The 15,522-nt window shown below is 36.7% G+C and overlaps 1 protein-coding gene across 3 annotated transcripts in view; it reads right to left on the reverse strand.

The window, feature by feature from the left end:
* Positions 1-15,522, reverse strand: part of LOC150089690 (TNF receptor-associated factor 5-like) — a 146,865-nt gene that overhangs the window by 35,173 nt on the left and 96,170 nt on the right. For all 3 annotated transcript variants that reach the window (XM_090368736.1, XM_090368735.1, XM_090368737.1), the window contains one exon: positions 4,087-4,149. In XM_090368736.1, coding sequence (XP_090224862.1) covers positions 4,087-4,149 — 63 coding nt within the window. The remainder of the gene's footprint in view (positions 1-4,086; positions 4,150-15,522) is intronic.

Consider the following 15,522-nt stretch of genomic DNA (forward strand, 5'->3'; position numbering starts at 1 on the left):
CAGAGAAGAAAAATACATGAGATGCATACAAATTATCAGAGGATACAGAAACCTACAGTAGGTATAAACTAGTCTGCAATCAAGTCAAAATGAGTTAGGCAAACTAAGACACACAGTAGACTCTTGATTTTCCGGGATAGATAGTTAAAAACAAATCCCGGATAATTGATTTCCCGGTTAATCCAAAAATACAGAAGTTCCCAACATATCTAAGAGATACATTCCAGGACTTCTTACTTCGTCAAGTTTTACGTAACTCAGGAATGACTAGTAACATATTGCTACTGTATTATTATTGACAAATCTGAATTCAGCGCGATACTTGTTAATGTTTGACCATTTTCACACATTCTTATTAGTTTAATTTTCTGATCTAAATCGATCGCTTTCCTTTTCTTAGTAGATTTACTAGTAGTGCTGTCACTTATTCTCTTAGTCAGCACCATGATAACGGTCAAAATGAAATTTTCTGTAAAGAACTTCACAGGGTTAAGGTGAAAACTCACTATTATCACCCCGCGCAAGCTCACATTTTACTAAAACACATTTCTGAAGGTCAGCAAAAAACAATAAAAAAAAATTGCACTTTCCGATTTATTGGGCTTTTCTGTTAGCGCAATCTATTATAAACGGGTAGTAAACTCTATCTTATTGCATTTGCAATGATACCAATAGCTGGAATTCTGTGAGTTTTTACATTATTATGGTGAAGTGTGTGTCCCCTTCACTGAAATCTTCAGTTACGTAAAAAAATAAATAATTGTAAGAATCTTCTCTTCTTTCCTATTTTTTTGCTTGTTACTCCGATCTCACTTGTGCATGTCATGATCGTCATTATTGATTGCTTATTATTATTTTTTTTGTTGTTTTAAATTTTAAAATCCTAAAAATAAAAAAATTGAGTGAAAACAAATTTACGTAAATCCATAGTTGCGTAAGTTGGGGACTTACTGTATCGAAAAATGTTCAGCAACCTACTTAAAAAATATAGCGATGGATAAAAAACTTACCACGTACTACTCGTGTGTCCAATACGATGCTTCCCTTTATTTTTTGCGATGTTGATTTTAAATCGAATGGCTTCTCTTTATTTTTTACAATGTTGCATATGGTTTGGTCACCAACATCATAATGGTTCTTTAGAGAATTAATGGATGCACTGTTTTCAAACTTTTGAATAATTTCGTCTTTGTTTAACTGAAAGCACAACTCTTTTGCATTTGCCCATCATTTTCGCGATTTCTAAACAAAATATATATATATATATATATATATATATATATTCACTATAAAAAACATTGACATCCCTGACATAAATAACGAAACAAAAAAATTTGTGTCTTTTTGCGGTGCAATGAAACACAACAATCGACGCGACACACTAAAACAACCTAAACATTTGGTCTCTCTCTCTCTCTCTCTCTCTCTCTCTCTCTCTCTTTTTTTTTTTTTTTTTTTTTTTATTTGGAGTCTTGAAGTGTCCCGGTTAATCCGATCATGGTGAATCGATAGTCTGCTGTATTACAACAAATCTCTGGCAAAGAGTGCAAATAAAAATAGCAAAGGCTTCTTTACTTATGTAAACATTAGAAGGAAGGGGATGAATCATAATGGCCCACTTGGTATCAATGGTTTAACTGTTAATGACGCTGCTCAGGTTGCTGACAAACTGAATAGGTATTTTGCATCTACATTCACACATGAGGAATTCTTTAAGGAAGGGGATACTGAAAGTTTATCAAACTCTAACAGGGAGTTAATGATTTTGCTAACTGAGAGGAAAATGAAAGAGAAATTGTCGAAGCTAACCATAAAAAAGGCACCTAGGGTAGATAGGATCTATCCTAAGGGATGCAGCAAAGAAGGTTAGCGAACTCTTAGCCATAATTATGAGAGAATCTTTGGATTCAGGAGAGGTCCCTGTGGAATGGAGATGTATGAATGTATCCATATTTCACAAAGGGAGATCAAAGGGTGACATGGGTAATTACAGACCTGTTATTTAACTTCTGTTCCAGGGAAAATAATGGATTCACTAATTAAAGAAGTTAGGTAGGACCATCTAGCACTCCTGTCTAGTCATACTTCAGTCACACCATGGGTTTGTTAAGGGGCAATCTTGTCTGACCAATCTGACTGGATACTATGATGCAGTAACAAAAAGGAACTGGATTTCAGGAAAGCTTTTGATACCATTGAACATAAAAGACTGCAGTACAAATTGAAGCAATGTAGAATTAAGTGAAGTTACTGCTATGGATAAAGAGTTGGTTGAGTGAGAGAAGACAGAGGGTAGTTATAAATGAATACTGCTCTTCATGGACTAATGTCATTAGCGTAGTCCCCCAGGGTTTGGTGCTGGAATAGTTGTTTTTTTTTTTTTTTTAAATGTTACTGATGAAGGAACATATATCAGGCTTAATGTCTAAGTTTTCAGATGATACAAAGGTTGGCAGGTTAGTGACAGTAATCAAGGTATGCTTTGCAACAAGATCTAAAAAAGTTAGGCTGAGAAATAGCACAACTGAAGTTTAACACTGACACACGCAAGGTACTGCATATGGGTAGCATTGTTCTCAGATTGACGTACCAACTTGTGGCACTATACTCAGAACCTCCATAGCCGAGTGGTCAGGAGCAGGAGTGCAGTAGAACACGCTCCTTGAGTAGACTGGGGGTTCAAGCCCCTAACTGCTAAATATGGTCAATTTGCCAACCTGCACTGGACCAGCGTGGCAGATTATGGTACATTTTCCTCAACATGAATTGTTGAGGAGGCTTCCATCCTGCAGTGGGTTGATAACGACTGCAGTTTACCTTTTTTTTTTTTTTTTTTTTTTTAACTCAGGATAGTGGAAAATTAAAAAGACCTGGGTCTAATTGTGCAGCCAGATATGACATTCTCTCAGTAGTGCAGACAAGCTCCAGACAGCTCATGTCATTTTGTCAATGACATACCGAAATTTTGCTAGTAGGAATAAGGAGGTGATTAACTTGTTGTACAAGCCAATGGTTAGGCCACATCTTGAGTACTGCATATAGTTCAGGAAGCTTCATTTTAGGAAGAATGTAAATCTGCTAGAACAAGTGCAGAGAGGGGACAAGATTGGTGAAGAGAACAGAAGGGTCCACTTACCAAGAAAGGCTTCAGTTTTGCAAATTGCAGGTTTTGGAGACCAGGCACCTATAAGATGATCTAATTGAGGTGTTTAAGGCACGAGGTGTTTAATGGATTGAGCAAGATTAATGCTGACCTTGTTCAATCCATTAAACCTTCTCCCTCTTGCTCTAAACACACACACACACACACACACACACACACACACACACACACACACACACACACACACACACACACACACACACACACACACACACACACACACACACGAGGAAGCATACATTCAAACTGAGAGAAAGGTTGGTTGCAGAATAGTGGGAAGTCTGCCTTCTGCCAGCAAGTGGTTAACTGTTGGAAAAATTCCATCTGTTGTTGAGGAAATGGGTTTTTTGAATAAATTCAAGGAAAAACTAAAAAAGCTATTGGAGGAGATGGACAGGTGATGTGGAAAGAATTTTTTTTTTTTTTTTTTTTGCTGATGCTATATAAGCTTGCTTTCTTGAACATTTGCCACTACTAAATACTAATAGCTGATGGGATTTATAGAACTTTTCTGAATCCACTTATGGATTACATTATCAAATTAAAGAAATAAAAAGAAACCCTTACCATGCCACAAAGTCAATAAGAAAACTGTTGCTTTTAAAAAATGTGGAGTTAAATGTGTTAATTAATTAATCTAATTTTAACTGTTCTAAAGTCATGCTATACACTCAACATATCAAGAAATTTTGAACAGCTAACAACAGAATTAAAAATACCACAATAAACTAACTGCTACATTTATTGCATCCTCTTACTAGTAGTTCTAAATAATAAGATTATTATTAAATTTTCCTAAAACTATAGCAATATAGTTTTGTAACCTGTGATATACACAGGTTACAAAAGTTCTCCGCAAATTGTTACTTGCTTGAATAAAATTTTTTTATTTACATGTATATAATTATGTGTAACTTGTTTACCTCTATACGCTGGGCAAGTCTCTCATTTTTTGATGTGACCATTATCATTTTATCCTGCAAGTCCTGAAAGATAAGAATGGAAACATTACCATTCATCCTTTACTACAATTATCTATTTTATAATACTTTGAAAATTTGATTAAATACAGTGGATTATATATATAAAAACAATTTCACTTAAACAATTCAAAATAATTAACTTCATATGTCATATTAGTGTTATTCTTAGGTGACAGTTAATAATCCATTCAAAATAAACAACTGTATATACATAAATATAATAATCATATAAAATAAACAATAAGCCTAAAAATAAACATTTCCATATCACATTCAATAAATAATGCGCATAACATACTATAAACACAGGTGGCTGGATGAAAAATTCTAAAATGCTTATATTTATGATAAAAATCATCAACTCAAAAAAAAAAAAATCTTAAAAAACTTCTGAACAGGATAATAAATACAAAAAATAAACATCAAGAGGTCTTTCTGAACCTACAGGGCTACTTAGATTGAAAGAAAATTTATAGGAAAGGCAATCAAGCCAGTAGCAAAGATGTCTAGAGAGTTTCCCGATTCTGACTCGAATGGAAAATTTCAGTGTAGCAGCCTACAAAATGGAACTTAAAATCAGGGCCAGATTAAAGCCTTTGTAACCCCTGGACACTCATTAATCACAGCCCCACAAGATCAAAAATATAAAACTGAACATGTAAAGACAAATTTGAGGCACTGTAAGAAATATTCTGAACCATCCCAGTGATGGATTAAATCAACAAATGAAAAACAGTTGGTAACAAACTGTACCAACTGTTATTTTATTTGCATTGTATATTATATATAGGGTCATAATATAATCATAGGCCTTCAGTGTTTACAGATTTGGTATTGTATCATAAAAAGATTTTGTAAAGTAATTCAATTAAAACAAATAATAAGTTTGATTTATCAGTTCTCATTTTTTGAGGCATCTGAGATTTTTTGTATGCCTTGGGAGCGTCGTAGCATGCTGTGTCCAAAGTACAGCCCTGCTTGTCATGTGTTAATGTTATTCATAGCAGTTGAGTTGCCCAAAATGATCTAAATACTTTTATTTAGGCCATTTATTCTGTGCAAAAGTAACTTGCAACAACATCCTACAAATGCTTGTAAAAAGTTACATAAAAAAAAAAAAGTTCAATCATAAAGAAAACAGCCATGAATGCTGAAGAAAGAAAGAAGTAAAGAAAGAAAGTGCCAAAGTTTAATTAATAGTCATAGTCATGCTGTGAATAGTCGAGAAAATCCAACAAGGTGAAACTGAATGCGTAAAGGCAGCCTTGCACATTCTCTACTAGCATCAGATAGGCAAACTATCTGATGATACTAGAATCTAGTTCTAGAAGAATCCTGAATGAACTTCATACCATTTAGTTTCCAGGTCGTAAAGGCATTTCTCTCACTGTTCTTAAAACTCTGCAGTCAATTCCTGTTTTGTGCCACCTTTCGGTGCTGTCTTATTCCAAGCAACAGGAAAAGCACTGTGCTTATAAAGAACGAGTTCTTATAAACTTGTTCCTCTGAGATGATTCCTTTCAGGCATGCTGTGAGAATGTATTCACATCTTTATAAAGGAATTATTTTGAAACTAGTTCCTTTCCAGCATGGCAGTGAACAATCACTTGTTTTCAACTTTCAAGTTCTTTTGCATATTAATTTTTGAAAAAATTCCCAGGATATGTTAATTTTATTTCTACTTCATTACATAGTTGACTATAACTAGCACTCCACATTCCAAGTGTTTTTGAATCATCCAACTCTTGGAGTTGCCAATGAAGCAAAGTAGGAACCTGCTTACCTACCCATTTTAGCTCTGTTATTTACATGTTTGTCTCAGTTGAGATGTGGAGTAAAGTAATTTATTACCATGGGGCAGATTTAAGTTTTATTCTTTTTTTTGTTTTTTTTCTGAAAATGAAACTATGTTACTGTGGCATGTCTTCTGCATCAATAAAGTGAAAACTTTGAACACTGGAATTGTTTCCACATCAAATTTGAAGCTATATATTCATTAAACTCCATTTATTTGATTTATTATGAATGATATTAGTCTTCTAAAGCTGATTTCTAATCACCAGAAGTTTTAAACTGGTTTTTTTTTTTTTTTTTCCCTGAAAATTGAGTTGAAAAGTTATACAGCAACATCACACAATATTAAGCTGCAAGAAGAAATATAAACCAAGAAAGAACTTTGGAAGGAAAGGTTTTGTTTAGTTTTATTTTGTTTTATATAGTATGTTAGCATCTAAAGTCATACACTAGTATTGTGTGTTCACAAGCTGATTTGCATGTTATGGAGGTTGGAAAATCCATAAATAACCCTACTCCCTCTGCCAAGACTGGCTAATTATAGCCTCAATTGAAGATGAGTTTAAGAATTCCTCCAGCCTCTGATGGAATTCAAACTTAAACCTCTCCAAATGAGTGACAAAACCATAATGGAGAATGCTTGGAAGGAAAAATCATCCTCTTAAAAAACAAAACTTCAGTAATAATCTGGAGTTACAAAAACTGGGCAAAAATGAAAATGTAATTGTTTTTAAACAAAACTGTTGACAGATGAGATTCAGGAAATGAATTTGTGACTTGACAAATTCCTCAATAAGAAAATAATCAAACTTCATTAAAGCATTTGTAGAGCTTGAGTAGACTGGTATCTCAAAAGATACCATATCACCCTCCGTAGAATATAAAAAAAAAAAACAGTTAAATATAATTGCTGACTGCATCAGCTTTATCATACTGAATAGAAAGCACTGTGTTCTACCTACTTGATGTATCAGAGGGACATGTAGACAAGTGCATAATATGCTCTTATGAATTGTACAATATGCATATATAGTACAAGGAATAGAACAAAGTTGCTTGTATAACAACAGTTTGAATGTTGTGAAAGTTTTAACAGGCTAAAAGGAGAAAAAAAAACAGAATGTGCAAATATTATAAAAGAAAATAATACTGAATTTATTGATGTCTGTGATTGAGCACAGGTATTATTAATGATCACAGAAAAATACAATTACTTTCACATTAAAAATGTGAAAATCACTTAATCTGGTGACAACAATATATTCAGAAAATAGCATTCAAGAAAATGGAAAGTTCAGAAGAATATTAGTATAGGCAATAAACATGCAAGGAAGCTAGGCATTTGCTGAATCAAAAAAAAAAAAAAAATCTATATTACTTTAATCATATTTTTCCCACTACCAGAAAGTATTTGTGGAAAAGTTTCAACCACCAAAGAAGGCAGTTTGTTCTAGTGGTCAACAAAATTCTGGCCAAACGTTCTGACATTCACTCATCAGTTTTTCCCAGCAATTAATATTTATATACCCTGATATTTGAATCAGATTTCAGTGTAAAAATTCCTTCAGTCAAACTGCCCCCCCCCCCTTCTCAATCCTTATACACCTCAAACAGATCTCTCTGAAGGGGATCTATTTGAGTTGACTGAAGCAAACTGAGGTAGGTGTATAAGGATTTGTCTTGTTTCCTTGATTTAACCCCCCTACACTTTGTAATCTGTACTGCTCCTCATATGGATGCTCCTTTGTTTGCACTATATGAGACACTTGTCTTCAGATTCTTTGAAGAAGCTGAATGTCTTTTTCCAAATGTGCTCTCCAAAGCTGAATGATATTCCAAAGATTTCTCACTACTGACTTTTATAATGAAACTATAACCTCCCTTTCTCTAGATGCAAAAAGGTGGTAAATCACTAATAAAACACTATGCACTTTCCCGGCTGCCTGCTTACACTGCATGCCTGACTATTAAAATACCCAAGTATTTCCTCATTTACACCCTTTTTACCCCACTTAGGGTATAAGTTATCTTGAATACTGTATAGGTCTGGAGGCCTCACTTTAGGAAGGATGCAGATCTGCTGGAATGGGTGCAGAGAAGGGCAACCAGATTAGTGAAGGGAACAAAGGGGTGCTCTTATCTAGAAAGGCAGGGAGATCTGATTGAGGTGTTTAAAGCTGTTATTATTTGTTATTTGGTTTTTTTTAGGAGCATTAGCAACTAAGGCCATATTGCTCCGGGATATGCGGTGGTCATTCCCTGACCTTTCCGCATCCTCCGTATTTGGTGGTGACGGGCTCGAACCCCGGTCTAATCAAGAAGCGTGTGCTACGCACTGCTGCTCCTTCCCACCTGGCTACGGAGGCGCCTATGTGTTTAAAGCCTTGAATGGATTGAGAAAATTGAATGTTAATGGTATTCTTTCACTTGCTGAGACTACACATGAGGAGACATAAATTGAGGGAGGATGATTGCAGGATAGTTGTGCGGAAGTTTGCCTTCAAACTTGATTGTTCCAACAATCAACCTGGTTGTTTGTTGAAACAGGCTTTCATCTGTTGTCATGGGAGTGGATGGGTTGAATAAATTTATGGGAGAACTAGACAAATTCTCAGAGGGTACAGATGGATGAACTGTGATTTTTTTTTTTTTGGCTGATGCTATACAAGCTTGCTTTCTTCCCTTGTTTGCCATTACTACTACTCTCAGTTCCAAGTGTAGAACCTTATATTTTGTAGCATTATAACATAACTGCCATTTCGCTGACCATCCATAATGCCTGCCCAAATCATTCTGAATATCAGCCTGATTTAACCACTCTTCCACCTTTATACCATCTGCAAATTTATATATAAATAAATATGATCTTTATTTCAAGGTGCAAAAAGTACACGCAGGTACCCAGATTTTACCATACCCTTCACGGCACTAAGCCAGGGGTTAACAGGCGGTGAGATATCATCTCACCGGAGATATAATACAGGATAAATAACATAAAGTAGATTATATTTCCTTAAAAATTAATAAAATAAATAATAATACATCAATTTAAAATAATAAGAGACATAAAAAATTACACAGAATAGTTTCCTTGAATTCGGTTTTCCGTCAAATTCTTGACCAGCTGGAGCGACCTTACATCAATTGATGGTTGTTGGAACCCACATGCAAATCCAGGATGAGCCGTCTATACTTTTTGTCACTGATGATTTTGCACAGGTCAGTGTCGAAGGATTGAGCTAGACAGAGCTTCTGATAAGGGAGGAATCGATCTTTAAAATGTAGCCTTGAAGGGACAGCAAGAAGCTTCGGAGTGCTGGTTGGGGGATCCGCCAACACACAGTGTCCCAACTGTTGGGTGCTGAGATTTTTCCAGTGATCATTTTGATGGCGTAGATTAGTCTTCTTTCGTGCATTAAGGCTGAAAATCTGGTTACATTCAGTGCTTTGGCCATCGGAGTTGTGTACTGCTGTGGTGGGAGATGACACTTCCAGGTAACCCACTTCCGAAGCCAGTATTCTGTGGCTTTTAATGATTTAACTGTTGTGTTTGTAGCCGAGCCCCAAAACTCTACTCCATAGAGTATGGGCGCCTCCGTAGCGAGGTGGGAAGGAGCAGCAGTGCGCAGCACACGCTTCTTGATTAGACCAGGGTTCGAGCCCATCACCACCAAATACGGAGGATGTGGAAAGGTTAGGGAATGACCACTGCATATTCACGGAGCAATATGGCCTTAGTTGCTAATGCCCCTAATAACAAACATAACAAACCGTAGAGTATGCCTTCAAAAATGATCATTCTGATATACATATCTGTTCTGATATGTAACAAGTGCTGCTTGGCAATCCACTGTTTCCTATTGAATTTGGCACAGATCTCTTCTATACGAAGATGGAATTTTAGTTTTCCATCAAAGATCACACCCAGATCTCTTTGCTTTTCAATTTAGGGGATCAAAACTCATTCAATCGTGGGCTGAATTATGGTTGGTGTGGGTTTCAGTGAGAAACCCATGATTCTAGATTTTTCAGGGTTCACTTTCAAGTCAAATCTCATGAGGTACTGCTGCATTTCTGATAAAATCTTGTTGATGTGTACTGTAGTGTCTATTGCTTCAGCGGTCGATTTTATTTTTGTTAGGAGCTTCAAGTCAGCAGCATACGATAATATATCTGTTCTGTTTTATATTAGCAGGTTAATTATTGCTGTAAAAAGAATGCCAGACAGGACTCCCCTTGTGGCATGCCTGCTTGTATTTGCCTTGTATACATCTGCTTTCCAATGGACAGTTAGATGGTTCTATTCTGAAAAAAGGATGTCAAAAATTTCAATACTCGGCCTGTAATGTGATAGTAAGTTTGGAGGAGCTTAAGCAAGGCTGAGATGTTAACACTATCGAACACAGCTTGTACATCTAGATAAGTTATTGCCATTTCTTCTTTCTCCTCAAGCGATTCAAGTATGGCATTGGTAGTCATAAGTAAATTACTAACCGTTGATCTATCCTGCAGAGCATAATGAATTTGCCAAGACCTGTGAGGGAGGATGTGCATAGTAAGTGTTTTCAGCAATGTTTTCTCAAGCAACTTCAATAAACATGAGAAGCATGAGATGGGTCTAAAGTGCTTGGCTTCAGCTGACTGAGAAACTTTTGGGAGTGGCCTAACAGAATACATATTCCATGTTGGAGGGAAAAATTCTCCTTTTAATATGGTGTTAAAAATCATTAAGAGATGATCAATTAGATATGGGCTCAAACATTTAATTATAAACTGTGGAACTTTATCAATCCCTGCAGTATCAGTTGCGGGCAATTGACTAATTGCAGATATCAGATCGTGTCTTGTAATTAAAATGGTTGCGAGTGCATCTCTGGGCACATCATCATCAAACATGGAAATGTCACTGGACTCATGGTGACCTTGCTGAAATCATGCAATAAAGTCCATCCAGACATCAGGATCAAACTCTGCGGAGAGTTCAGAGTGTTTCTGTGGGTATGATGGGGCACCCTTACAAAGTTTGGCTTCAACGTAATGCTTTATAGCTTGAGACTTAAAGCTTGCACGTACTTTTGAGTACGCTTTGAGTCCTTTTCCATTGTTTTTAGAGTTGCTTTTAAGGCTTAAAGCTGTTCCTCAGCTCAGGGGTCCACCATCCTCTTGTACGTTCCGAGATCCTTATTTTCTTTGAGGCTGCAAAGTTAGAAATTGTGACGAGCCAACTAGTTAACAGATCCAAGGCAAGTTGACTATCACACTGCTCAAGTGCATTCGAAGGGATTGCAGTTGCTGCTTCAAGGCATTTACTAATGTTGATTAATTTTGGGCTTGTTATAACCTTAGTGTGGATCCAAGTCGAAATGTTGTAGTTTGGAGTCATAAAAGACATGTTAAAGAAAATTGGCATATGGTCAGATTGAAAGGCCGTTTCTGCTGTTGAATCAAATTCACAGGCGCTTGATGATAGTACAAGATCAAGGTGGTTGTAATCCCTGGTTGGGAGATTATTAATTAAATGGATTCCTAATGGATAAAGGTTAGTTAACATTCTGGACTGAAGATGCACAAGTTGAGGGGTTAAGTTGAAATCTCCACATATTACATGCCTTGCCGAAGGACAAAGTCCACGAATGAGCCAATTAGTTATCTTGTCAATGGTTTCAGCATTGGGTACGGGGTGGGGGAGGTGTAGATAACTGCAATATCAATGTGGGCTGATTTAAATTGGCATGACACAATTAGGCCTTCAAACTTAGTAGAGTGGCTTTTGTACTTCTTAGTTACAAACATGTGTGGTGTTTTATAGAAAAGTCCCACTCCACTCCCTCTTTTGTCCTGTCAGGAGCAAAGAATCACATTATAACCAGCCAACACTGCAAATGGAAAGTCCTCTTCATTATGGTCAAGCCAAGTTTCTGTTATGCAAAGCACATCATAATTGTGTGAGAGTAAAAGCTCTTCTACAGTTTTGAGCTTATTACAGATGCTATGGGCATTCTGATAAAAGATAGATAGGCTGTCTGGGGATCTTCCTTAATACCTTCTGCTTTGGTGGTTTGTGTCTGTCTATTCTGGAGATGTCTCTTTGAGATATCTCACAGGAATTGTATATTGCCTTTCTTCCTCGATGTCCATGCTGAGTCAGCTAGTTGGGTTACCTGGACCCTTAATGTGACCGTGTGGTATTTGGCTGTGCTGATGAAGTCTTGAGGCAGAGGACTGAAAATAGGGTCTGATGAGGAACCCTCGAGGCCAGGCAGATGGCTGAATCAAGATTTTTATTGGGTTATGTCACAATCTAATCTGAAAGATGAATAGGAAGGCCATTTTGTGGGCAATTGGTAAACATCAACAAATAGGTTCAGGTTATCTTTTATGCCATTTTTAACCTGCTCTGAGGTTGTATGTGGAGCTAATCGTAAAATAAACAGGCTTCTGTGAGTGGGTTGTTGGTCGACATGTGCTGGTTTCCAGCTAGACTAGAGCCAGGTAGTAGGGCTTCTCGGTTATATGTGATTGTCTAGATCTATTGTTTATTCGTGGCTGCGGTACTGTTCTTGCATCTTGGATTTTGTAATTTTTCTTAGTTGTTTCCCCTCTCGATATGTGAGGGGACGGCCTAGCGACAACCTCAGCCCAGGAGTGGGGGGCAGACTCAGCATGATGATGAGCTTCCGTATGGATTTCCTGATGGTTTTAAATAACATAATTGGAATGACTAGTAGGTGTCATCGTGGATCCATTCGAGGCTTATTTCTGTGTGTCAATTTGGCGAGGTGTGGTGTTGCAGAAAAAGCAGGGGGATTTTCATTCTCACCATTACTTTTATCAACTGGTTCTTCATTAGTTTCTTTCTGATTCCGCATTGGATTCTTTGTCAGTACGGAAGTCCACTGATGTTCAGGTACATCACCTTCCTGAAGTGTTATCCCATCGTGATTGACTGGGGTTATTATTGGGCTGCCACTGTCACTGAGTGGGGAGGTTTTGTTCATATCATTAGGTGGCAGAGAGGAGGCAAACGGCAGTCCTACATATCGGCCAGGCTTCAAAGGGATACAGTTCACGATCATGTTCTTAAGTTCTCTTCAAGTTGACTTTTCAGTTGGAATACTTCTCGCAGGATCTCTACGTTTTGTGCCCGTAGGAGCTGGTTTTCTGTGAAGAGGTCAGTGACACATTCCGAAATTCTTTCCATCTTGCCTAATAGGTTCCTTGCATTATCTGTTTGTAGGGCAGTGATAGTTCTCGTGTGCTCACTGATAATGTCTGTAAGGCTGTTAGATATTAAATCATTAATGATTACTTGGTCTATGTTGACCATCGGACTTTCAAGCATACTGGTTTGTGTGCTGGATTCATCAGACACAATCTCCATTCCATTTTTGTTAGTAACAGAGTTGCGAGGAGGTTGAGCAGGCAGTAATGATGTCAGTGATGGGGATTTATCGAGTTCAATGGCTAGGACACTACCGTCTACTTTCTGTGGATTTACAGATTCATTATCTACATTGATTACACTATTTCTATTACAAAGATTGCATGTCTACATTTTTTGCCATTCTTTATTCAATTTCCATAGCATTGTGGGGTGCACGGCTTACAAAAACCCCTCTTGCACAAAAGACTTCACCTTACAAATTGTGCAGCTGCTTTGATTGTTCATCATTTTAATGTGAAGTGTTCTGTTTCCAAAGCTTTACGTTCAGTTTCTAGGAAGCGCGTGGTCAAAGAAAAGGCTACACCAAGGGAGCGTTCCATTGAATGAGCTGGAGGCAAAGATTAACTTTACTTCCTTTAAGCAGGTTGCCCTTGGGAATTAGTGTATTAGTCACCAACTCAGCGCTTGTCCTTCCAGCATATAGAGAAGGTGTTAGCTTAACATTGTGCTATAGGTCCAACACAATAGAGCCACTTCTATATTCTTAGTAACAGTCTTAAATAAAATTCATATAAAAGATTACCTGGTAACCATCGGATCCACGACGATGAGGCAAACCATCTGATATCTTTCATACTCAGGAAAATAAGAATCACTTTAAAATTGCATATTATACGAAGAGCTCACTTTACAGGAAACCTTCTACTACACGCGCATAGATATTGTACATTTCAACATTATACCCTTTATTCCCTTGTCTGTATCATTCAAGAAGATCATTAACAAGAGTTCAACTTCACTCTTGAAAAGCACAGTAAACTGTGGTCAAAATTAAACCAGACATCAATGCATAAAAAAGGACATGTGGTGCATATTTTATGACACCTAATGCAACTTGCTGGAAACCACCTACAATACAAGTCTGCAGCTGAACTGAAGGACTTAGTTTGTTCACTTCCAGACACAGCAAACTCTGTTTTAGAATACTGTTCTCTGTTAAGATCCATAGACTATGAAATATATGTAGGAATGTGTAAATGTTATTGTTTCTCCCCCCACACCCCAACCTTGAAATCCGATGATATTCTTCAAGAGAAGTCCAAGATATATGCTAGTTCGAGTTAGCTTATCAACGCTTCATCCATTACAGAATAATCTGAAGGCTTGAGAAAGGTACATCCACTGCTTTCAGGAATAAAGAGGTTCAATTCAATATGTAAGGACAGAACATGTACTGGTGATATGTCTGCATCCTTGGTTCATATACTCCTAAAAGGTGGTTGATGGCTCTGCTACAAAACTGCAATGATCAAGTAAGAGTAAAAGAAAGAGAACTCCAGTGTGGGGCACAACTTCTTTGTTTGCTTACAGAGACCTTCTCAACAGTAAACAATCTTGATTCTAGACCTTTAGTGAAGAAGCAATGGAAGCAAAATATTTATCTATACTCAACTGTTGAAGGGGTTTATAAAGTTAACAATGGAATGCCCTCCAACTCAGCAAATATGCTATAGTGCAGCTGTAGCATATTCATTGAACAAATGCTCTACAGCTGCACTTGACTATAATGAGAGTGAAAAACTTTTACTGTCATTACACAGAAAGACACCCATTAGCACACATTAACGTGGGCTGTGTGTCTTTTCACTGAATGAATATACATAATGTACATAATCAAGCTGAAGGCAAACAACATGATTATGCATTAAATATTAATGATTAACAGTAACACAGATGTATGCAAAACAAGCAAGAACTTACTGTCACATCTCCAGAATTTTATATAACAAGACATCTTTGCATTAGACATCTTATATTATTATAAGTACCTGGTATAATAATATGTTCCAATGATACCATACATTTCTCAGCAGATGATTGCTTTAGTGAACAATTTAGTCTAAACAACACCAACATAGTTTTCAATCTTTCTTTGAATAGATGAAATAAGTGAAATATTACTCAAAGATTGGTCTCAGTATTTTAGCTGTAGGAAAATTTATAGTATGAATATTTTTGAAACAAGACAGTTTACTTTTTTTGTATGTGCTTTCAAATTAACTTCCTTTTAGCAAACTGTGAACTAGAAATCAAACTTTGTTCATGGAAACTGTCTTTGGTTTCAGTTGTAACCAAACCACATTTTAAAATTAGTGTTTAAGAATGATTGTCATACTGACGACATTGAATGATTGGAA

The sequence above is a fragment of the Mastigoproctus giganteus genome, chromosome 2 (genome assembly GCF_048544385.1).
Source record: "Mastigoproctus giganteus isolate SK-2022 chromosome 2, ASM4854438v1, whole genome shotgun sequence".
Lineage (NCBI taxonomy): Eukaryota > Metazoa > Arthropoda > Arachnida > Uropygi > Thelyphonidae > Mastigoproctus > Mastigoproctus giganteus.